This window comes from Macrotis lagotis, chromosome 1 (assembly GCF_037893015.1).
Source record: "Macrotis lagotis isolate mMagLag1 chromosome 1, bilby.v1.9.chrom.fasta, whole genome shotgun sequence".
Taxonomy (NCBI): domain Eukaryota; kingdom Metazoa; phylum Chordata; class Mammalia; order Peramelemorphia; family Peramelidae; genus Macrotis; species Macrotis lagotis.
The window spans coordinates 125,554,993-125,580,444 of record NC_133658.1 but is presented as its reverse complement, the minus strand read 5'-3'; the positions used below and the strand labels follow the sequence as shown (position 1 = coordinate 125,580,444).

Sequence of the window (25,452 nt, the reverse complement as noted above, 5' to 3'; positions counted from 1 at the left end):
AAAAAAATGATTAAGAAGCCACTGGTAACTTTGGAGAGAGCTGTCTGAATGATGAGTTAGATTGCAGGGATTTTAAAAGAGAGTGAGAGGAGAGAAAGTAAGAAGTGAGCAAAGGGGAATGGAGATATAGGATGGTGATTAGCTAAGAAAGTTGGAGTATGTGGGGAGACATGGGTGAGTTTGTGGGCAGTAGGGAAGGGGTAAGTAGATAGAGATTGAATATTAAGAGAGTAGTTAAGAAGGAAGTGGCAATTTGCTGAAGGAAGGGAGGAGATAAGATTAACGGTTCATGTTGAGTAGTTTGCTTTGGCAAGAAGGACAACTCATGCATTTGAGAGAAGTAAAGGAGGTAGTGTTAGATTTCTGAATGGTATTAAACAAAGAAGAGGAAAGAAGAAAAGTGCTTTATTGCATAGTTTTGATATTTTTTTAAAAATGTGAGTTGAGGTCTTTAGCTGAAGGGGTGAAGGAGTAGGATGCTGTGAGGACTTGAGGAAAGATGAATTTTGGGGACAGCTACTATGGTGAGGTAATTGAGTAGGAAGATGGAAAAGAATTGTCTTGCTTCAGTGAAGGACTAATTGAGTTTATGTAGCAAATATGTAATTGTCTTATTTTGTGATTTCTTTTAGCTTTGTTTAACAGCACATGAATAGAAATGAGAAAGGTGGATCATTGAAATAATCTTTTGATTGCGGTATCACAAAGCATGCCCAACAATAGAAGAGGACAAAGATTTGAGTAGAGTGGGTAGTTTTGAGTGAAGTGATTCACTAATGGGTTGAAAAATAGGGAAAGTAGGAAAGTGAGGGCAATATACAAATGATGGTCTGTGAAAGAACTGAGGGGGAGGAGAGATTGGGAGAACAATGAAGACCACTACAGTTTCTGTATAAAGTTATGTTTAAATATAAAACCTCCATTTTTTCAAGACCATTTAGACTAAATGACAGAAGTCTAAGCCATGCAGCAACTTTTTTATCCTGTTAACTGTAATACCCAAAGACTCCAAAGCATAGATTAAAAAAAAATGACTATTTTTTCCACTACAAAGGAAATACTTAAAATTTTTTTTGCTTATATTGACAAATACATAAAATGATTCCTTATAACTTATGTTCTCCTAGGAATTTGCTAAAGTATAGCTATATGAAACACTGTGGAATATTTTTTGGTGGGGGTAGGGTGTGTGTGGGGTGTGAGGGTTGAGGCATTTGAGGTTAAGTGATTTACCCTGAGTCACACAGCTTATGTCATATAACTGAGGCTGGATTTGAACTCAGGTCTTCCCAACTCTAGGACTGATGTTCTATCCACTGTTTCACCTAGCCAGTCCTACTGTGAAACTTCCAAACAGATGTTTCACACCTTCCTCAACTCATTAATGGTATGCAGATTTTGGTCAGTCACATATTCATGGCTCTTCTAACCTTTGGTCATCTACTCCAAGAAGTTGTGATCTCTCTGATGAGCAATCAGCATCCAGACCATGAAGCTCTCAGTTTCTTAAATCCTGAGGTTGATACTAAACCTAGAAACATACCTATATCTCAGGATTATTCATTTGCTGATGCTGCGGGGGGGGGGGGGGGGAGGAAGAGGTAGTGATGCTGCGGGGGGGGGGGAGGGGGAGGAGGGGGAGAAGAGGTAGCTATGGACTTAATGTCAGTCTCACTCACCAAGGATAACATATACACTCATTGCAGATGCTTGTTGAATGCAAGGAGGAAGTAGGGGAAAAGATATCTTTTTCTCTACCCCATTTTTGGAGATTGAGAGCTTGAAAAATTTCAATATACTTGAGATGGGAAAAGAACAAGAAATACTGTAAATTTTTAACTTGAGGAACTGATGAAGATAGTACCTCAAAAGGGGTATCCAATTATGATGTCCAAAGTCATTGAAACATGGATCTTAAAGTGAGAAATAAAAGATATCCCAAAGTATCAAAGCACAAAGATTGAGTTTTCATGTATTTGGTTTTTTATTTTTTTAAATTTCTTTTCCAGTTATCTTAATTTCTATGTGGCTTGGAAGTATGCCTCTTGGGGAAAAATTGAAATTTATGTGTGAGTTGAAGTGATATATATGAAGTTGAGGGCAGGAAACACCAGACTATCTTAAGAATATAGCCTTGACATGTTGCTAAATTAAAGTAAAACAGAGAAGTGTTTGTGTCGCTTCAATTTCAAGCTAAAAAAGAAGTTTCATTTACATAATTTGGAAGGAGTAATATATCATCCCAGTCTCTTTGACAAAGGTTGAGTATAGTGTCCGTTTATTAGCATTAGGGATTTTGTTGTGGAACATCTGCCATGCAAACCCCCTCTTCCTGTTGAATTCTTCCTGGAAATCTCCATTTTGGATATTATCCCAGAATGGTCATATTTTCCTTCCCTCCCCAATTGTCTGGAATTTGCTATCATGACTTAGTTGACTTAGTTGCTTTGTCATTCTAGAATCTCATTTTAGTGCTTAGTTCCCTCCAGAGGCCTTCAATTTGGGGGGGCATAGGCCAGCCCAGTCATGCTTCAATCCCTTATCAACTATTCTTCTGACTCTACAGGTATTTCCACCATACTTTGCCTTTTTTCATTGCCTTCTTCCATTAAAATGTAAGCTGCAAGGGTATAAATTTCCATTTAAGTATTTAGCAGTGACTGACACCTAGAGCAAGCACTTTGTTTATTGCCCCCAGCCAATAATCTTTCTTGTGTTACACCAACATCAAAATCTCATTCCTGATTGGATTGACTATTTTAAACCAGATTTTCCTCTCCACTCTTCTTAATCTTTCCATCTAGTAGGGCCACAAATGAACCCACTGTAATTCTCAAGGACAGTGGTACATGATCCCCAGAAATAAAGCTTTCTTTGAAATTCTGTATTCCTGAATGCTTCAAGACAAGTATTTTTCTTAACATACTAGAGGATTAACCTATCTTTGATTAAGGACAGAATGAATCAATTATTTCTGTCCTTACTGAAGTTTTTTTGTTGAGATTAACATTTGTAAGAGGACCCTCACCCAATCCAACCTTTCTCATTCAGCATCAGCAAGATGAGCAATTAAAAAAATTCCTGAAGGACCAGGGGACCACATACATTAAGTATATGGAATTCTTAGATATTCCATTTAATGTGTAGTCAAAAATTCTTGAGATCACTTCAATTAGTCTTTTCAAAGGAGGTAATCTTAGATGGACTTCAGATTCAGAAGTTAACTAGATACAGCTACTCCTCCCAGTCTTTGCCATCTTTTGTATCATTTTATTCTAATAATAATAATAATAATAATAATAATAATAATAAATTTACTCAAAGGGTATGGGCATACAGCACTGTTTCCCTCTCCTTTCATTCTTGGGATGGAATGTAATAAGATAGAAGATATTTGCTTTCTCTTCCACTGAAACATTGGATCACTCTTTACTTTGGTATAGATCAGAGATTACTTCTGCAGATGTCATAATCACCTAAGATATACTTTCATATTCAGAAAAGTGGCACATTAGAATATGTTAAGACAGATGTCAATTACTCCCTTTCCCAAGGAGGTATTTAGGTCAGAGGTATATAAATAAAATTACTTAGAGCAAGGGGGTACCACTTTTGTAGTGATCTCTGAGTATCTATCTACCAAAATAGGAAGCTGGAAATATTGATGATCTTCATTTTGTCCCTAAGATAACACTGCCAGCATTGCCCTGGAGCCAGAGAAAAAGAAAAGTCCTTACCAATGGGAACCTTGCATTCTATAAGTTAACATACAAACATCATTTATTTTATGACACTTAATCCAAATGACCCCTTTCAACATATCTCATTCCTATGATTAGGCACTATTATAAATCTTTATACCCCTTTGTGAGGATGAACACAATGAAATTGCTTATTTACTACAGAGAATTAATTTTTCCTATTTCATTAGAGGGAAAGAAAATAGATTTGTTAATAAATAAAACTTTAATTAAAATGAATTCTCATTTTTTATAAAAGGATGTGATTGTCATTATATTCCAGATCAACAGTTCTCTAAAATGGTCATATTGGTAAAACTATCTCTATTCTTCCTGAGCAAATGGAAGGCAAAACATGACTACTAAACTTTTTTTTTCCATTTGGCACTAGGTTCAATTTCTGGCTCAAGAAATTCATATATTTTAAAAACAAGTAACCAAAAGAGAAGAGTATCAGGTGGTCTTTAATCAATGAATTAGCTATAATAGATAAAAAAACTTCAGTAGTTTTGTTCATAGTATGGTTTGCCATATAGATTACCATCTGCAAAAGTGAGCTGGATTCCATGTGCTATTTTCATAACCATGCTTTATTTTCCTCACAAATCTGTGAGGGAGTAACATTTCCCATTCTATATGAATAATCAGTTTTATGATTTTTTTCATACCATACAATATATACTGACATAAATAGTAAAAATGTGAAGCTGTTGAGAATATAATCCTGCTGTAACCTGTTAGTTGATTTTTTAAGCACCTGAGTAAACAGCCTTTAAAAGATCATCCTCAAACTAAGGCTCATTCATATGTATCATAGGAGATTCTGATGCAATCACAAAAATACACCAAATAATGTATTTGATAACTGTATTTCAACATTAATTGATTTCCTCTGTAACCCTGTGTATCTTATACAATTAAAAAAAGTTATTCTGAGATGAGGTCCGTAGTATTCAGATTGCTATGGGACCCAAATATTAAGAATGTCAATTTAGTGATAAGGTTAGCCTTCAAACAAACAAAGATGACAGTACCCCCATTATTCTACCCTGTTCATAATTCCCTGATGGATAGAATAGTTTTACAGCTAGCACTTAAAAAAAAATAACAGACTTCTTAAACTGGACTATTGCACTGGTCAGTTTCTTATAGGAAAAAAAATCAAAATGGAGCAATATTTAAGAGATAATAAAATTCACATGTATTTCAAGTTGAAAGGGAAAATATTTATTAATTAGTTACAATGGAATTAAATCCTTTAATTCTATCCCCCCCTATACATATATATACATATATATATATATATATATATATGTATAAGTAGTATAAAAATTCAAGGACATTTTACAAATTAAGTAAATCAGATACTGAACAAAAAAAAGAATATTAGAAAACCAGACCTTTATTATATTGCTGACTCAGGTTCTGTAATAGGAAAAAAGGCTACCTGTTTAATGAAACTTAAAAAACTTCACCTCTTTCAGAGATAATTCTCCACAATCACAATTTTAAATTATTAACAATTCTGCTCATAAACTTACAGTACATAATTAAGATGTACATAAACACTTTAAATCTTGCAACCTTTCTGGACCTTGCAAAACTTTCACTAACTAGGATATGAATACATTTGAGAGGAAAAATTGCGTTTACAATTGTAAACATTAAATAATAAAATAGAAGTCTATGTAAATCAGTATCAAATTTCTCATAGAGAAACCAAAAAAACACAATATTTTCTATCAAGGAAAGATGTAAAGTTTCTTAACATGTCTCCTCTTTAAAACTGATTTTTTTCATTCAGAAAATTAAGTACGTGCTGCATTCACAAACGATGCCTGTGCTTTAGACATTCTTCGAACCAGAGCTTCTTGCCTCTTTCTCTGAATCTCTTCTGGAGAATACTTTCTGTTTTTTTCTTCTTCCTCTGCAAATTAAAAAGACTAATTATAAGTTTTTAAAATGGATTGGAAAAGTGGCCTTTCAAATGTTACTAGTCTGTACATATATCTTCCATACTGGTTTACCTACCATAGGTAAATACAGGTTGAGTGGTATAGGAAAAAAGAAAACCAGTGAATAATGGGAAGTCATCTAATATGGGAATGTTCAACAGATTCAAATAACATTTAACCATCTACCAGTTTTGTCCATTTGCATCTAGTTTGTGTTTTATAATATATTAAAAATGTAAACTGAACCTGCACAAAGTGCAAATTCAATTTTAATATTTGGTACTTACATTGTGCATAAAGCATTGCACCAAGTAGTGAGAAGATATTAAAGAAAAATGACAAACAACTTACTAGCTTGATATTCTTCTATTAGGAGATACTAATTTTACAACTTTTTTCCCATTAGGCATTCAAATTTGAGTGTAAATTTGTTGTTCAAGAAAAGACTTAGTCAAATTTTTTAAATTTGGTTTTTGCAAGACAATAGGATCAAGTGACTTGCCCAAGGTCATACAGCTAGGTAATTATTATCTGAGGCTCGATTTGAATTCAGGTTCTCCTGACTCCATAGCCAGTACTCTATCCACTGTACCACTTAGCCGCTTTTAGAGTCATTTTTAAGATTAGTTATATTGATAAATATACTTTTGACCATTTTTTGCTCTCTCAGGGTTTAAGTAAAAAATTTGCTTTTTATCTTTTATCTTTACATCACATCTTTTTATCATTGTACAAGTGTAAAAGACTTTAAACCACTGTACAAAAACATCAAAGGAGATACATTCTGCCTCTTTCATCATTTCTGGAGACAACCTTTGCCTAGAATGGCTGAATGGTATTTAAAGGCTATAATGTACAATAACATCATATTAAAATTAACATAAGAAAATATAATTTAAAAAAAATCTAAGGAATCAAAAGCAAAACTTAAAATAGTATTTTTAATCATATTTAAGTATGAATATATTATTCCTCTATAGCATATGTTAACTATGTTAGAAAATTGATCCAAGTCTTATAAAATAAAACAGATAAGAAAAAATTCCATTTCTTCACATTCAAACCTACTCTGTTAAGAGTCAAAGACCCTGATGCTAAATTTTTAATTCTGAAAATTTAACATAACAATATAAAAAAAGTGAACTGATTTGAGTTGTATCCTGGACAGCTTAAAATACTAGACCATCAATAATCTGGCAGAAATTTGTTCTCTATAGAACCATAATATTTAAATTAGTAAAAGAAATTTTCTGGTCTGAATATTCCTTTTATGATGAAAGACTATCATGCTTAATATATTTTGTGAATATGCACAACAGTGTAACTGTTAAATAAAGCTGTTTGCATCATTTATTTTTAACTAGACAGAGGAGTTAACAGAAATTCCCTAATATTATCTGCAAGAAAATAATTTAACTTATACTAACATCTGGATAACTATCAGAATTCCAAAGACTTTAATACAAATTGGATCAGTCTATGAGAGGTAAATAGCTTTGACAACCACAACAAGGTCATATCTGTTATGTACATTTCCTTTATCGTCAAAAGTCCCTCCACCCCCTTAAGATTAGCAAGATCTTCCTAACTAGAATGACTCAATGCCAAATAACAATCATAAAAAAAGGAATACAAGAGAAACTTGGAATTTTTTTAACAAATTAGTAAAATTTTAAGCATTCCTATTTTTAATCCAAAACGGCAAACAATTCAACATGCTATTAATATTTGGTTTTGGAATGAGACAAATAATTTTTTTAGCATATAAATCCAATCTCAGCTCAGCCTTTCCTTTTAGGTTTCTATAATATACATCAGCAAAGTGCATTATCTCAAAGTTTACTGCAAAACAGTACAGAAATGTCTTCTTAATCCCTAATGTAAGTGTAATTTGAAATTAGCAGTTATTCTTAAAACATGTTATAAAAGGAAACTGAGGCCCTGATAGGTTGTGCTAGGACAACACTGGTAATAACTGGTAGATCCAAGACTCTAATATAGGTCCTCTGACTTCAAATCTATTGTTTTTCCCATGGTACCAAGTCCAAAGTAGGTAAATCCCAGGGAGTTTACTAAGGCACAAAGAGGTTAATTGACTTCTCTAAGGGTCACATAGCTAGTGGTGGGATTTGAATTAAAGTCTTAAGGAGAAAAATTTCCTGATAGAATGTCTTTGTAGAAAACATGTCACCTTCTCTCCGCTACATAGAATAATTACAGCTGGATGATTAAATTATTATAGCTATAAATCTCTCATACCTTACCTCTATCCCCAGCAGCTATGGTCTAAGATAACAGCTCTTAAAAGACCTTTTTGGTACATACCTTTTGTAGGTTGTTTACAGGATTCAGAACACTGTCTCTTCAAAAGGTGCTGTGGCACAACCTCCTCAAGTAAAGAATTGACAAACTGAGTTTTGCTTTTCTCTGAATGCTGTAAAACTCTGGAGTCAGATATGCTTCCTGATGTTATACTACTGTGACTAAAATGAGGAAGAATCTGAGGACTTTTAATTGTTGTGAAAGAGTGATCGGAAGATGTTGGAATTGATGTTTTGTTAACATGGCAAAGAGTCTGGGTTGTTACTCTACTATGAGAAAGATTCTGATTGTGTGAATATCTTGAAGGACTATCTGTACATGTGTGGCCTGAACCTACTGCCAAACTTAAATTTCCTGTAAGAATTGAGGACTTATTCAACTCTGCTGGAACGTTAGAATTCTTCCAAGAAACATGCTGATTACTGCTCCGACAATTTGGGTACTTGTAGTCTTTACTCAGATCTTTAGTATTTGTAGAATTTCCATAATTCATATCTTTTTTACATGTTAACTTGTCTCTTTGTGTAACCTCTCTCAATGATGTTCCTTGTGCAGAAATATTATCTGTATTCAAATGTTTATATTGCAGCAATTGGCATCCTTTTTCAGATAGAACTGAATTAGTTTCTATCCCTAAACAGGAATTATAGTTGACCCTTTGCTTATTTTCAGATCCTTGGTTGTCTTTTTTCAAGTCTTGTTGCTGGGTCAGCTTTTCTACATGGTCACAAGCTTCGTAAAGCAAATTATCATCATCATCATCATCATCATTTGTATCCCAAGACATTTCTAATTCATGACATGCTTCAATCACTTCACTATCAAGCTTAGGATCATTCCAATCATCAAATAATGAATATTGCTTCTGTGTATCCTTCTGATTTAAGTTACAAAAATTGGTTTCATTATTTATTCTTGTAGCGTTATTAGGATTTGTTTTAGCAGGCATATTAAATGACTGATAACAGTTAGTTAGATTTCCATCCTCTCCACCAGCTGGTAATTGAAGAGTTGTATGCCTTGTGACCAAAGTAGACTCCTTTGCAGAAACATTCATATTTGATCCAAATTTAGGATAAATACTCTCCTTTGTCTTTTGGATATTGCATGCAACTGGAAGCTCAGGATTACAAGGAATTTTGGTGGAAAAATTTGTCTTACTGAAATTTCTCCCATATTTCACTTCATTCTCAGTAGGTACCAATTGCATGGGTTCTGTATTTGGCTTTGGAGAAAACAGAGCTTTGGTAGGATCAGGGGAATTTTTGTTATTTGTCTCTGAAGGAAGATCTTGTGAATTTTTTAAAAGACTTTTACCAATAGGCAAATCTTGATCTAGTGCTGCCTTAGCTTTATCACTTTTATTGGTAGTAAGCATGTAATTATCTTTCAGATTAGTTGGCCAAGAAGTGTCAGTAGTTAAAAGTTCAGGGGCTTGAGAAATTTGCATAACAAAAGAGTCATCAGTTAACATGTGTTCCCAGTCATCATCAAAATCTAAGTTAGCTTCTATTTCCCCAGGCTTACTGAAAATCTCAGACTTTGCAATAGAGGAAGTTACACTTGACTTTGCCATTATAAGGGAGTCTGAGGCAGAAGTAAGCCCCAGATTTTGTTGGCATGAAATTTTACTCATGTGTTTCTCACTGACAACAGTTTCAGTAGAATTGACTAACTTCTTTTTCAAATTGATATTCATGTCAGGGATATTGTGACAGGTATTGAAAGAAGCATTTGACAGACCTTGGCTTAACTGTCCACTACATTTCTGAGTCGAACCATCAAAAAGAGCAGTGAGGGCTGCTTCAGCATTTGGGTCAAAATTAATTTGACTCTGATTTTTATAATTTTCTTCCTTAGAGACAGTGGAGTTCCCTTTTACTGTCACAGCAATACTGGCTTCAGGAACTTCATCAGAGACTGACTGCAGAGCTTGTATCTGTGCATCATCTTTGTAATTATTTAAAGTCTCTGCTTCTGAAATTGTCTGGACAAAATCAAAAGTCTCTCTGTCTTGTTCCTGCCTTACATCTAGCTCCACCATGTTTTTATCAAATTGTTTAGCCAATTTTATAAGTTCTTCTTCACTACTTTGTGCTTTAAACCTGTAAAATAATCACAAAGAAAAATTTAAATACTTAGGAACCAGCCAAAATATAGATTTCTAAAATTACTTTGAAGCTAAATATTTTAGTATAGCTTAAACACCTCAATATCCTAAAACTAAATTTAAAAAATAGAAAACTAAGAGAAAAACATTAAATTTAGTATTAAGACCCAAAACATTTATTTCCAATAATTATCCAGTTCTCATCAGCTTAGAAAAACAAAACAAAGTGGAACTTACTTTATATGGCTAGTTTTTGTTCTAGATTTTATTTTGGTTATACCAGGAGTACATGGAATCGCCCCTTCACCAATCCACATGTCTAGAAGAGAGTCCGTTGTTGGTTTTTCACTCTTGAAAATAAGATTCACAAAGGCTTACAATGATTGCATTTAACATCCTAACATGAATTACAAATATTTGATTTTTTTCCACATTGAAGAGATGATCAATGTCCTAGAAATCTGAAACAATGGTAATATAAGCATATTTAAAAGGAAAAAAAGATATGGAAAATATTTTCTAAAATCCATCTTTAACATAATGTAGGTTTATTTGATGTGACTTTCTCTCTGTATTTCAACCAAGCTGGTACTATAGTGTCACTGAAAAGAATAATTCCATGCTCTATGTGCTCTGACCTGCTTTGTTTCCAATGTGGGCCAACTGTCCCTTCTGTTGGCAATTTAGACAAGTCCATTCAAAGGGGTTATCATAAAGGTGTCAAACTAAATGTGGAAACCCAATCCATTGTACCTTATTCTAGTTCAGAACTCTGGAAGTTCCAAGTGATTCACTAGCTTCAACCTCCCTGTTAAAAGGAATTCTAATTATGCACCACTATGCCCAGCTGAATTCATTATGGGGTCTTTGCACACTTTGGATGGAAAAAGTAGTAGGGAAAGTAAAATGTAGAAAGGTTACTTTAGGAAGGAAATATGAGTTCTAGTCTCAGCTTTGCCAAGAAATCATAATGTTTTTCTTAAAACACTTGGTAATTAGTTTTACTTATTTAAATTTAAATATTAAATTTCATTTTTAATTGAATAATAAAAATTGGGTCTGAGTAGGAATTACAAATAAAAAGTATTATCAACAATTAATGTTGATATAGAATTTATGATAAACAAAGGAACTAAAAATCATGTTGTAATAGCATGTATAAAATGCTTTGAGGTTTTGTAAAGCACTTTTTACTTGATTTTTCAAAATAATTTATAGGGAAAGTGATACTACAGTTTGTAGCTAAGAAAATTCAGACTCAAGAAGTGAAGTGACTTGCTCAAGGTCACACTGCTAGTATTTAAGGTGGATTTTGAATTCAGGTCTTCCTATTTCCAAGTTAAGCATTCTAGTCACTGTGCAACCTAACAGCTTAAGACTAGAGGGCTACCAGTTTGTGATGGCAAAGAATTGGAAATCCAGTAAACATCCTTCAATTGGGCAATGGCTTAGCAAACTGTGGTATATGTATGTCATGGAACACTATTGTACTATTAGAAACCAAGAGGGATAGGAATTCAGGGAAGCCTGGAGGGATTTGCATGAACTGATGTTGAGTGAGATGAGCAGAACCAGAAAAACACTGTACACCCTAACAGCAACATGGGGGTGATAATTAACCTTGACGGACACACTTATTTCATCAGTGCAACAATCAGGGACAATTTTGGGCTGTCTGTAATGGAGAATACCATCTGTATCCAGAAAAAAGAACCGTGGAGTTTGAACAAAGTTCAAGGACTATTCCCCTTGATTTAGGAAAAAACCTGATATCTTATTGTCTGATCTTGTTATCTCTTATACTTTATGCTTCTTCCTTAAGGATATGATTTCTCTCTCATCACACTCAATCTGAATCAATGTACAACATGGAAACAATGTAAAGACTGACAAACTGCTTTCAGTGGGGGGGGTAGGGGGAGGAAAGTAAGATGGGGGAAAAATTGTAAAACTCAAAATAAATAAAATCTTTAATTAAAACAAGACTAGAGGGCTGGTTGCCATTTCTATCGATGCAACAGTAGATTACAATATAATTCTCTAGAAATACAAAAAGCAACTCAGGCCATTAAAAGAAAAAAAATTTTTGAAAGGTATTTGTCAGAAGTCATCAACTTTTCAATAGTTTAATTTCTTAGGGTACTGCCCTTTATATGTATAGATATAGGGGTACATTTTATTTCTGTGTCTCCTCCATGCATGCAACTTACTGGTATGTATATTGAGAAGGGAGAGGAGGTGGGACAAATTAAATATTTACCTTACAAAATATGTTTGAAGGAACATGCTTAAGGGCAATTTTCCTAAAAATACTTCCTGAAAACTGGTTGATATTCTTTCAACAATTCTGGATAAGTAAACTGGTAATTCTTTTTTTAAAAAACAAGAGTTATCACCTTATTTTATTTCAATAAGAATGATCAAGGAGAATATTAAGTAGAGAGAGTTTAAAGTAGAATAGGTAAAAAGATGGTAAATGTAATTTTAAATTTATGTCGAAATTGGCCTACAGAATTAGCTATGGATCTTAGTATGTAACTAAGAAGTTTATCATGACTATATTACCATACCAATTCTGAAGAGTCAGGGAGACAGTCTTGGCAATAACTAGCTACTAACAACTGGTCAACAATGTACAGACTGTCAATTATGAAAATGCAATCATAGATAATTTAAACTGAAAAGCTGAGCAAAACCTTATAGGGAGAACAATTTATTCAAGGATAACAGTAAGGAAAAGCAAAATTTTAAAAGAATTTAGAACTTGATCAAGGTAATGATCAACCATGTCATCACATGAAATGTGAAGAACAATGCCCACCTTCCTGACAGAAAGGTGATGACATAAAGAGAAGAAAGAAACACGACTATTGCATATGTTAGTTTTGCTTGACCATTATTTTTTATTACCAGTTTGGATTTCTTTATTTTTTATTTTCCCTACATTTTTAATAGGGGGAGAAAAGGGCAACAGTGATATTCCCAAAAGGTCACTGAAAAACATTCTAAAAAAATGCAGAGAGAAGGAATTGCAGAAGTAAGCACAAATAGAGTTTTGAAAGTAATACTTGGAATTTATTATGAGTATTTTTTAAAAGAGAGTGAAATTGAAATTTTTCATAAACAATCATCTTTTTTGTGTTCTGCAGAAAATGCTCTTTTTTTGAGATTAAAGTTCAAAAGTTTAAAAATCATATAAAAACAATAAAAGGAAAAATTTATGCTGCTGCCACTTCTTTACACGACTGATAACTTCAGGTCATTTAGGTAGAGTGAATAATACTTTATTTGAATAGCTATCAATGTTTAGGTAGTCTAGTCCAACAATATTTTATTGTGCTTCTTTGTTTCATGTGAAACACAAAAAATTAATAAAGATATGGCTTCGTTTTATGCTACTTAACTAATAAACTATTTGTAAAATGAATTTCTAAGACAAATACAGGATGCAGAGCTAGCAGAAGTATGGTTATTTTAACTGTTATTTATCATTTCAGGTATTTTATAAGATTCAGAAAAATACTTTGATTCTTCTGTCTCTCCATTAAATTGCCAATGATCTCTTATAACCTTAAGTGTTAAAGATGCTAACTATAATTTATGGAAAAAAATACAAAAACCAATTACAGGAGGTACATCATTTGCCTACTCTTTAAATGTAGCATGCTTCTTTTAGTGTAGATACCCTTTGAAAAATGGCAAAAAAGGCAGATATAAATGCTTACTTGTAAGTTAAAATTAATCTTCCACTGACAAGTCACTATTTCTTGACAATCTAATAGAATGCAAATGAAGTGATTTAATTGCTGTGATTTTTGTTAAGTGTCTCATTTAGTAAAAGATCAACAGAACCTAACATATTAAGAATCAGTGTTAAGAACTTTTTTTTGGTTTTTGCAAGGCAATGGGGTAAAGTGACTTGCCTAAGGTTATACAACTAGGTAATTATTAAGTGTCTGAGGATGGTTTTGAGCTCAAGTCCTCCTGACTAAGGGGCCTGTGCTCTCTCTATCCACTACACCCCAAGAACAACATTTTTAAATAGGTAAATGATATGGATTTCACACTTCAGAATGATGTCGAGATGCAATTTTTCCTAGTCTATTGATGACTTTGAAAAACATGATAATTAGTTTAAAAAAAAGATTCTGATAATGTTTATATAAACTGATTAACATATGCCAGTCACAGAATTTCAGAGTTGAGACCACAAAGGTCATTTAGTCCAATCCAAAGTTAAATAAGAATCCTAAAATATCTCCTACAAGTAGAGCTGAGGGGACAGCTAGGTGGCGCAGTGGCTAGAGCAGTGGCTAGAGCACGGGCCTTGGAATCAGGAGTATCTGAGTTCAAATCCAGCCTCAGACACATAATAATTACCTAGCTGTGTGGCCTTGGGCAAGCCACTTAACCCCATTGCCTTGCAAAAGCAACAAAACCAAAACCAAAACAAGTAGAGATGAGAACAGAGATCTACCAAGTATCAATCTTTTGTTATTATTTTAATGTGAAGAAAAGTACAGAAGAAGAAGATAATTGTTTGTGTGAAGGGTAACATAATTTTGCAAAACCTTTTCTTAATATCTGTATATAGTGTTTCATGGTTTACAAAGGCCCCTCTTCACAACAATCTCATGCCAGAGACAGTCTGAGATGGCTACCCATTTTGCACTTGAGAGAAGTGAGGCTCCCAGAACTGACTTTAGTAATAAACTATAAAATTATTGAATTTTATTTACCTGAGGAGCAATACGGTTAACAATATCTGAAATTGCAACACTACATCTCCTGTCATGATGTTTATTTCTTCTTTCACCTAAAAATAAAAAAGAGCATTTCTATAAGTTATAAGAGAACATTTAAATTTTTAATAACTAAGACTCCTTAAAATGAGAATTTAAACAATACACTTTAAGTTCAGGACAATTCTAAATCATAGTATGCTCTGAAAGAAAAGGATCAATATTGTCAATAAAAAATATTTGCTTTCTAAAAATTTGAAATTATCAACAAATTATCATTCAAAAGGAATAATCAAATGTCATCAAAAAATCAATTCTACATCAAAGATTCCAATTACAAGTTACCTAATTGACAGGTTGTTGGAGAATTTGGATCCCAAAATATTTCTTGCTGTCCATCAGTATCGTTACAAGGGGAACTGAAGATAGGTGATCGAAAACTGGACTGCAACAATCTTTTTGGAGTTTTAGACAGACACATTTCTGTATAAATATAAAATATAACTAAAATATACATTATTGAATTTAAAGGGTTTCTTCCTATAAGGTTGATACAATAACTAAATGCCTTTGGTTCTGTTATTTGTGTGTGTGTGTGTGTGTGCGCGCATATATATACACACACACTGATCATTTCCTTCTGGAAATAAAATCATTTAAAACATCACTAACTTCATCATTTATAATATCAATGCATATTCAAGAAGCAAATCTAAATATTTGTTTTTCTGGCCAGATACATATGTGAGTGCCATCAGGCAATCAAACACACGTGTAAAGCTCAGTAGTTTCTTATTCATTAGCAACGGAATGCTGGGGCACTGAGATCAATTTATAAAGATTTTAGTTCAAAAAGATTTTGGAATTCTCCACTATCGCAATTCCTGCTCCCATCCCTATTAAAAAAATTAGATTCAAGGGGCGGCTAGGTAGGATAGAGAGCATGGGCCCTGGAGTCTGGAGCGAACTCGTTGCCTGGCTGTGACACCTTGGGCAAGTCACTTTAACCCCATTGCCTGAAATGAATAACTTAAAAAAAATAGGTTATTCTGTCAAGAATAGTAAACAAATTTAATGGATTCCCCCCCACCACACATTTGGATTTGTGACTCAAAGTCTGTCTTTGGGGGGGAGGGGGGCCTGGGCTCCTCAGTCCCAGTGACAAGCAGCATCTCATTAGGGTTTCTTTTAAAAAGAAACCCCACCCTCGAATCCCAATTGGGCCAGGTCCGCGCATGCCCAGTCCTCGGGCCGTGGCGCCAGAAAGCGTTCCCCGGCCCGGGCCGGGCCTCACTCTGCCCCGGAGCCGCGGGGCGCGGGGCGGCCTCCCTCGCTCCCTCCCTCCCTCCCTCCCGGGGCCACCGGAAGCCGCGGGGCCGCCCGGCGGGGGGGGGGGGGGCGGAGGGCGCCCCCGCCCCGCGAGGCGCGCATGCGCCCTGCCTCCCTGCACCACCCGCGGCAGCCGGGCCCAGGCCTCACCCTCGGCGCTTTTACCGACGGGGGCGCAGCTCTCCGGGGCCGGGGCCGCTTCCCTCAGCGCCCGCCGCCGGCTCCGCAGCCGCCGCCCCGGGCCGCTCGGCGGCCTCTCCGCGTCCCCGGCCGAGGGGGTCGGCGGCGACGGCGGGGCCGGCGGCCCTCTATTAGCGGGAGACTCCCCGGGCTTCCTCCGCCGACTCATGGTCCCCGGGCCGGGGCCTCCCCCTCCCGCCGCGCGCTCCTGCTCTCTCTTCTCCCTTCACATCTTTCCGAGGAGGTGGGGGCTGGGGAGGACGCCGGCAACTACAAACACGCGGGGGCCTTCCGCAGCGCCGTCGCCATCTTGACCGGAGCGGCGGCTTCCAGGGAGGCCGCCCATTGGCTGCCGGCGGCGGGGGGGCGGGGCGAGGGCCTTGCGTCAGAGCTGTGCGTCCGGGCGCCGCGGCGCGGGGCAGCGGCGCCTCGTCTCTCTCCATCCCCGGCCTCCTCGCCTCCATCTTTGCCTGGGGGTCCCGAACGGAGCCCATCGTGTCCCCCCCAATTCCCACGGACGTTTAGCAAGAACGTCAGAGTGTGCCAAACACTTCGGCACCCCAAACCCCCCAAAAGCGTCTTTGCTGCCCTGCCGACGGGAGGCGCAGAGAGGTTACGTCACCGGCCAGTCGCGCCGGGCCTTTGGGCCATGGGCAGCCCGTCCAGGGGGAAGGGGGCGGACCTGCCATATCCACGTGGCGGTGTGGACATGTGTGCTCCTCTACACACAGCCTTTGTGTACATGGCTTGTTCTACATGTGCTAGATACGCATGTATGATGTGTACGTACTCACAATTGTCTGTTATCTGTCCTTTGTTTTCATAGAAGACCAGTGACATCCCGGGTGTTGTGTTGACAGACACCTGGCCATGGACCCTGCCCATCCATCTTCAGCGTCTGATCCAGCCCTAGGCGCTCCCTAAAGCCAACTCTTCTCATGCTTGGGGCAGATACCCCCTGGTTGGAGGTCCCCCGTTACTCCCAACCTGGTTTAAGCCTGGCTGCCAAGACAGTTTTGAGAGGATGTGGCCTCTCACCAGGTGGATGAGCAGCCCTGTAAAGAGTTGGGAATACCTTGACACCAGAGGTGCTAGTCTTCCTTGAATATCTCATATACACATGCTCAGAATACATGTATGCATGTATTCTTTTCTGTGTGTATACAGAAAGGCGTATACAGTTTACTTTTTCTTCCTAAATGTTTCATCTCTCTTGTTTCCTGCAAACCAGCTAAGTGAGTGACCCAAGGAAAATCACTCATTTATATTTAATTTAATATTATATATTAATTATATCATGCTTTATAAGGTTTACAAAGAATATCTTTAGAAAGACTATCCTCCCTGCATCCCTGACTAATAGGTGTTACAGATAAGGAAAACTGTACCTGACAAAGGTTAAATGACTTGCCTAGTGCCAACACAACTGGTTTCTGAGACAGGATTTGAATTCCCATCTTATTTTTTTTAAATAATTCTTTTTTTATTTTTAGGTTTTTGCAAGGCAATGGGGTTAAGTGGCTTGCCCAAGGCCACACAGCTAGGTAATTATTAAGTGTCTCAGGTCACATTTGAACTCAGGTCCTCCTGACTCCAGGGTGGGTGCTCTATCCACTGTGCCACCTAGCTGCCCCTTGAATTCCTTTCTTACTTCCTGGAGGTCCTCTAAATTACCCATCAACTCTATGCCTCCAAGCAATTCAAGTGAGATTATTAATTCTGGGAAAATTGAAAAGTTGCTTTAAGGAAGTTTCCCTGGAGTAACACTGATGAAATTAGGCTTTAGTAATTTCATTTAGATACCTAGAACTTTGGGTCAACTCCCTTTGGTAAATTTTCAGAATGATTACAGATTTTTCAGAATGATTTTCATTTTCATTGTGTGAAAATATGATTTTTAAGAGTGATTTTATGACTTCTTGATTTTCCCATCAATTATGATCTCATCCCTGGAAGTAACTTCCTAATCACTACATTTATGAGCTAGTATATGCATCCAACTTGGTGTCCAAGTAGATAGAGCACTGGGCCTGAAGCTTCAAAGACCTGAGCTCAAATCTGGCTTCAGATACTTAGCTGGGTGACCTGTGACAAGTCACTTAACCTTAATCTGCCAGTTTCTTTATCTTATCTCAGTTTCTTCATCTGTAAAGTGAACTGGAGAAGAAAATAGCAAACCATTCTAGTATTTTTGCTAAGAAAACTTCAAATGGGGTTGCAAGGGTTGTACAGGACTGAAATGAGTAACACAGTTGTCTAGGTAATAGATAATAAGGTTATTAATTAGACTGGTAACTATGTGAGGAAAGAGATGGAGAGAATAGGTATTGGTAGAATGTATAAGAATTTTAAGATTGCATACAGAGGTTGGGAATCAGGATGTTGCCATGGAAAAGAAAGAAAGAAGTTACAAGAAGGTTGGATTCACAAGACACTGGACATTAAATAAGAATTTCCTTAATGGTCATTAGGCATTGAAGCAGGGAAAGGGGCAAGATAAATGTCAGAATCTTAAGAATTTTAACCTTCCAGACTATCTCAATGAATAATAAATTGATGATAGAGTACTAGGCCCTTGCTAAACTGTGTATCCAAATACAAAAGAGAACTGGAGATGACCCTGGATTCTAGGGTTAAATGACTTGACCAGGGTCACACAACTAGCAAATGCCAAGTGTCTGAGGCTGCTTTTGAGCTCAGGTTCTCTTGTCTAACTCTACTAGAGCTGCTGGTCTCATTTTGGTCTTCAATAATGAAGGACAAGAACCAGCCAACCAACTACATTCTAATGGGAAATGGGGACAACACCACAATTAGAGGAATAGTAGCCCAGGAAGGACAGTCAGTTATTTGGTGAGTGCCCTTTCCAGGAACAATGATAGCCTTGTTTTGATAGGAAAGGGGGGAAAAAGTGTGGGGATCACTTTTTTATGTTGCTTTGAATTTGTTGCCTTGTTCCAAGTAGAGGTTGCTAGTTCAATGTTTGTGGGATTTGGATAAGCTACACCCTTTATTTGAAGGCAAGTTAACTTTACAAGAACTTGGTACTTTGTAAATGTTGGGAATGGTAGGGCCAGGATTTATATCCAACAACCCCAAGGGAATAGGCAGGGCAGGTATTCTCAAAGCCAATTTACAGATAAGAACTTTGAATCAGAAACCTTGACTTGCTTAAAGCCTGACAACTAATAGGAATTGGAGCTGGAGTTCAAATACAAGTCTTTCTCAACTCCAGGTTCAGCAATCTTTCCATTGTCTTTTAAAAAAATAATTAACTTCTAGTCATAGAAACACTATTAGGTAATAGAAAGAACACAGGAGTTGGAATCAAAGACTATGTTCAAATTTTGCCTCTTATACTTATCCCTGTTGTCACACTGGGCAAACCACTTCTGTTTAATCTTTTCACACTTCACAGCCTCCCTAGGCCTGGTTTTTTTTCTCTAGAAAATGAGAAAACTAAGGACTTTTAGAAGTTCTCACCTCTCTCCCAGATTTAAAGCTATTCATATACAGCATTTAGTCTACCTTCCCAAGATTTAATAGATTTGCAGACTGGATGGAACTTGGGGTTGGTGATGGTGACAACTTTCATGGCTTCCAAGATAATATGTGAATCCCCATTTCTTAAAACTATATATGTCACAAGTCCTATAGTGTCCTGAACTGGGATTGTGCTTCATAATGTTGCAGGATTAGTTGGGGCTGCCAATAGAGACAGAGAGCTCTTGTGAAAGTGCAGAATTATGACTGGCCCTGGAGTTGAAACAGCTCAGGACTTCTATTTCACAAGCCTGTAAAATTCAGATTAAAATTTTTTTTTTTCCCTGAAGAGACAGGTACAGGTGCTTGAAAGCAAAGTGGAGAAGAAAGGAGGGAGGGGGAGGGGGAGAGGGTGTCTGTGTGTTTGTGTGTGTTCGTGTGTGACAGCGAGACAGAGAGAGAGTCCACACTGTTGAGCAGAGACATTAAACGACTGCTTGAGGGTAAAGGAGAAAGGAAAACAGCCATAATAGCTGACTGGCTTAAAATCTAGCAAAGTCTACCACATAGAAAAGAGGCCTTAGTTCTCCAGTGGCAGGAGCACATAGTTCTAGCTTAGAGAGAAAAAGTGGAAAGAATGAAGAGAGAGCTTCTGGCCATGGGGCCCTTACTTAAATGCCTTTCTATAGTGGGTTGGACGAGGGTGGTGCTTGGGGAGTGGTCTAGGTGCTCTCCAATATGCAGGCCACAGGGGTGGAATGGGCAAGACAGTACTCATTGCACAAGAGTGATGGTTTATGCACTAGTCTTTCAGTCCCAAAGGGCTTACACTTTAAGTCTAGCATAAGTTATTTCCAGTGTCCTGCATCAATAGGAACTGAGCTGATTTCCCACTCCCCAGAGCCTGAAATGGTGATGTTCATGATGGTGAGTGGGGTAAGGAGATTATGATTCCTTTATGTGTAGGGATGAAATGTTTGTATTTTTAATTATAGTTTCTAAAAAAATATTTCCATGTAGAATCTAAACGATAAGTAGCTAATGCAACTGAAGTACAGAGGGATCTATACCAATAAAATCTGGAACTTTTATTCCCCTTAAGAATATGAAAGATCCAGGGCAGCTAGGTGGCACAGTAGATAGAGTACCGGCCCTGGAGTCAGGAGTACCTGAGTTCAAATTTGGCCTCAGACTCTTAATAATTATCTAGCCGTGTGGCCTTGGGCAAGCCACTTAACCCCATTGCCTTGTAAAAAAAAATATGGAAAGATCCCTGACTTGACTTCCAGGTGAAGGCTATGGTAGTCTGTGTTGTATTTATATATATATAGAAGATACATTGTCTCTGAAGTGGATCACAATTTTCATTATGGTCTTCCAGAATCATGAATAATCATTGAATTGATCATAGTTCTTACAACTTTCAAAGTTGTTTGTTTTTACAGGATTATGTTATTTCATTGCCTTTCTAAATGGCTGCAATAACCTCATAATTGATTTTCCTTGCCACCAGGATCCTCCCTCTCCAAGACTTTCACCATATAGTGTCTACATTAATTTTTCTAAACTTCAAGTAGGCCTACATCACTTCCATGCTCCCAAAGCTCAAGCAGTTCCCTATTGTTTCTAGGATAAAATAGAAAACTTCTCTGTTGTACCTTGAAAATGCTTTACAGTGGGGCTCCCATTTTAAAAGATTTATTGTATTTTAATCACCTTCATGCACTCTACAGCCAAACTAGTATATTTATTGACCTTCTATATACAATATTATATAGAATGTAGTAGAGGAAATATTGGGCAGAGAAACATGTTATATAATTAATCTTGATCCCTCTACACTAAGTATTTTTTTTTAGGTTTGTTTTTTTTTTTTGCTAGGCAATGGGGTTAAGTGGCTTGCCCAAGGCCACAGGGCTAGGTAATTAAGTGTCTGAGGCCACTTTTGAACTCAGATACTCCTGACTCCAGGGCTAGTTCTCTATCTAGCCGCCCTACATTAAGTATTTTACATTAACTTTGAACCCCCACCCCCAGTCCATAGTCCAAGCTTTTGGAAGTGAGATCAAAGAATTTTTAGTCAAGGATCTTACCCCTCCCAGGGAAGGATTGGAAAGGGAGAAAACCCTGTCCCCAGGCACAAGACAGCCCCCAATCAACAAAACAATGAATCCCTGCCCTAGCCTGAAAGGATCAAGTGTTTGTGCCACCACCCTTCTACCTATCCCTAATTATTTCATCCATGCTCTCAGAGTTTCTGAACCCCCCCCCCCCCCCCAACATATACTTAAAATCTTCCGGCCCCTTTAAAAGCTTATTCACTCTTCAGTTGTTTGTCCATATGGTGACTCTCTAGATAATCTCTTTCTTCTATATCTTTACTAACTCCTTACTTCCTCTTGGTGGCCACTATTGCTATTAATCTTTCTTTCCCTTAGAGCCATGTTTAATTTTTTTTTGTCCTTAAATTTTTCTGTATTAGAGTCAATCTTTTAAATGAATTATTTCACATTTGCCTGAACACATTTCCTGGCATGTCCCTATGCCTGGAACGCTCTCCCCACACTGCCTTCTTAAAATGACTTGTTCTCTTCAACCTTCACCTCAACTGTTACCTTCTTTGAAGGGATCTTTCCTGAGACTTTCTCCCTTTTTGTAATTCTCCTAAGTTACTTTACATTTATTTTGAATATACTTTTTGTTTACTTTTTCTGTTGTATTTTCTCTTAAAGGAATATAGAGCAGAGAATTTCATTTTTGAATTTGCATCTATCCTTAGCGATTTTACATAATTCCTAGGATATTGTAGACATTAAAAAATGCTTGTTGAATCACTTCTTATTAGGGTGATTTCTATCTTATAAGTCTGCCATATAACCAGCTATGACTTTAGCTAATTTACTATCATGCAATCTGTAATTTTTTGTCCCCAAAGATATTATGAGAGACTTTTTGAGAGGTCCCAGGTTCAAATCTTGCCTTTTTCATTTAACTACTTTCTTGACTTTGGGTGACTCATCATGCCATCTCTCTGGACCCTAAATCAGTAAATGAGCTTGAATCAAATTATTCCAAAATACCTTCCAGCTCTAAACTTATGACACTGTATTTCTTTGCTGTATTTACTTTATTATTTACCTCACCTAATTTACTATTTTAGTAATTCTGTCAGATAAGAAAATAAGTTAACTTTGCTGCAATTTGTTCTCAACTTATTGTTCATCATTTCCCTTTCTAAAGGCTTATCACTCATCCACTCAATATTAATCATGAGTTATTGCCAGGCAGGGTTATCAAACTCACCAGTTTGTTGTATCCAACCTGTTTCCTCCTTTTGAAAATAGTCCACAGGGCTCAGATATTTCTCCTGTGCTCCAATGTTTCTCAAAGATTTCATATAGTGTACTTTTAGGTTCTTTTATATCCCTGGGATGTACACTGTAGTTGGATAAGAGTAACTGAAATTAGGTGCTTTCTTATTTCATCTTCTTATCTTGAGCTTTTGATTTCGATTATTTCTTTTCCTCTTTTCCAATGTGAGGATATTTCTCCTTGACAAGAGGCAAGCAAATCAAATAGTAAATGAATGAATGGAACTCAATAATTTAACTTTTTTTCCAATTATTGATATTATATCTCTCCCCAAAGATGAATCATTTTCTTCAGATCATGATCAATGATAGGATTCTGGGACAGGACAATATCCCATGTGGATGGAGAAGGAAGTTGTTGAAGTTTTGATTTGTACCTTATCCTTCTTTCCTTTCCCCTACTCCTACCCAGCCCAATGAATCTTTGTGTTCAGAAAACAGTTAAAAACAGTTAAGCAAAACCAACTGACTCTAAGTTATTTCTGACAACTTATTCAACATTCCGCACTCCTATTCCCCACCTAACCAAGCTGAAGGTATGGATTCTGTGAGGTGTCTTCTTTTACATAGAACTGCCATCTGATGGGCTTGATGTTAACTATATACTCATAGCACATGACTGGTACCACATATGTAGGCTATACTAATTTCTGACATTGCAATGAAAGACTAAATTCAGTTCTTTATAAAAATAAACAAAAAAATCCAAGAAGTTCATCCTTTAATAACACTCTCAGTCTATCTCCAGTTGGCCTGATCTATATCTAACCACTATACCCAGATGACTGCTGAGGAGAAAGTGAGGCTAGTGACACTGCACAGCCCTCCCTCACTTAAATTCAATTCTCTTGCTTGTCAGGGCATCACCTCCCTGATGTCATGGTCCTCTTTGAGAATGAAGGACAAACAGCAACAATAATTCAAAATGTAGCACTTTTTCTACTTTTTATTCATCTACAGGACTCTAATATCTCTTGTCAAATCTTTATCACTACTATCTTTTATAATAGTTCCAGTAGTATCTTCCTCCTACCCAAAGACGCTGATCCCATACCTCTAGTGATTCCAATTGAGTCAGATTTTTTTCTTTGTCCCCCACTCTAGAATTTTACTGCAGAGAAATCTTCAAAATAAAACTTGGATATAAACTCACATCTAGTTCTGTTCTGATGTTGCAAACCAGGGTGACTGAAAGGATGGGGGATACCCTTCATAGAGACTTAGAAGTTGGGAAAAGAGAAAGGAAGGTTGAGAGTAAGATAATTTCTGACGTGTACGTATTGAGTTTGAGATTCTATCCAGTTTGAAATGTCAGTCAGATTTACTAGATTCTATGTTGCCTGGAGGACAAGGTTGTGCATTATTCATTTTTATGCTCAGCAACTACCATAGGTAGAAAATTTAGGACTAGAAAAGATTTTAGAAATCATCTACTTCAATCCACTTTACAGATAATAAAACTGAGTCCCAGAGGGGTTAAGTGGTTTCTGTAGCTCACACAGTGACAGAGCTTGAGACTAAAACTCAGGGCAGCATTAATCATTCCACCTTTGTATGTCTTCGCTTCCTGACAGTCCTGAAAACAGATTGTACAGTCAATAAATACTTGTTAAATTTAATAAAAGAGTTTTAACTGTAAGTGCTCTCCCTTTCCCCAAATTAAAATGTATCTGCAGATACATCATATTCCCCCCTTCTCTTAGTAGAATTTAAGTTCTTTGAGGGAAGAGAGATTGTTGATTTGTCTCAGTATGTTTCCTATGAATGGCATGGTTCCTTGCCATTCAACTCTATGCTTTGATCTGTTTTTGAATCCCTCATACGCTCATCCTATCATTCCTCATCTTTAGTCTAACTTCTACCCTGAATTACTTGCACAATCTGCCTCCTCAACAGCTATTCCTAGGTTTGCTGAATGGATTTGGAGGAAGTCCCAAAACCATGCCCACTGGGTAACATTATAAATTCTTGTCTTGTTATAGTTGGAGCCTTATTGAAGCTAGGAAGTCCTTTTATTTCTCTCTAATTGATCTCTATCTTGCTCTCCACAGAACCTATTTCAAAACTTTTCTTTTCTACTCAAGCTTCTCCTTCCTACACCCTTTTAGTTGTGGACCTTTGCATCTTTTGTGAACTTCTGCTGCTTCTATTTTCTTCACCTCAAAACTCCTTGACTCCCAGTTTCTGACAAAGAATTGATTGTTCTTCTTGCAAGAGTCA

General features: G+C 36.8%; 1 protein-coding gene across 3 annotated transcripts; it reads right to left on the bottom strand.

Annotated features, from left to right (window-relative positions):
• Nucleotides 1-3,352: 3,352 nt before the first annotated feature.
• ETAA1 (ETAA1 activator of ATR kinase) lies at nt 3,353-23,640 on the bottom strand. Of its 3 annotated transcripts, none has more exons than XM_074207436.1 (6): nt 16,349-16,711; nt 15,215-15,352; nt 14,867-14,943; nt 10,365-10,477; nt 8,021-10,122; nt 3,353-5,667 (listed from the first exon to the last, which is right to left on the bottom strand). In XM_074207436.1, the coding sequence occupies exons 1-6, from the start codon at nt 16,545-16,547 to the stop codon at nt 5,549-5,551; spliced, it is 2,748 nt and encodes a 915-aa protein (XP_074063537.1). In that variant the 5' UTR covers nt 16,548-16,711; the 3' UTR covers nt 3,353-5,548. The 3 variants fall into 3 exon arrangements, with proteins under 3 accessions (XP_074063537.1, XP_074063543.1, XP_074063551.1); XM_074207442.1 differs by having other exon boundaries at nt 16,364-16,711; XM_074207450.1 differs by lacking the exon at nt 16,349-16,711 and adding an exon at nt 23,165-23,640 and having other exon boundaries at nt 3,354-5,667.
• Nucleotides 23,641-25,452: the final 1,812 nt, after the last annotated feature.

Bases quoted from the DNA above. Each gene is read 5' to 3' on its own strand.
- ETAA1 (XM_074207436.1), bottom strand. From the start codon at position 16,547: ATGAGTCGGCGGAGGAAGCCCGGGGAGTCTCCCGCTAATAGAGGGCCG. The intron at 14,944-15,214 runs GTAACTTGTAAT...TTTTATTTTTAG, and splicing joins TCCAACAACCTGTCAATTAG to GTGAAAGAAGAAATAAACAT. The intron at 10,123-10,364 runs GTAAGTTCCACT...ATTATTTTACAG, and splicing joins ACAAAAACTAGCCATATAAA to GTTTAAAGCACAAAGTAGTG.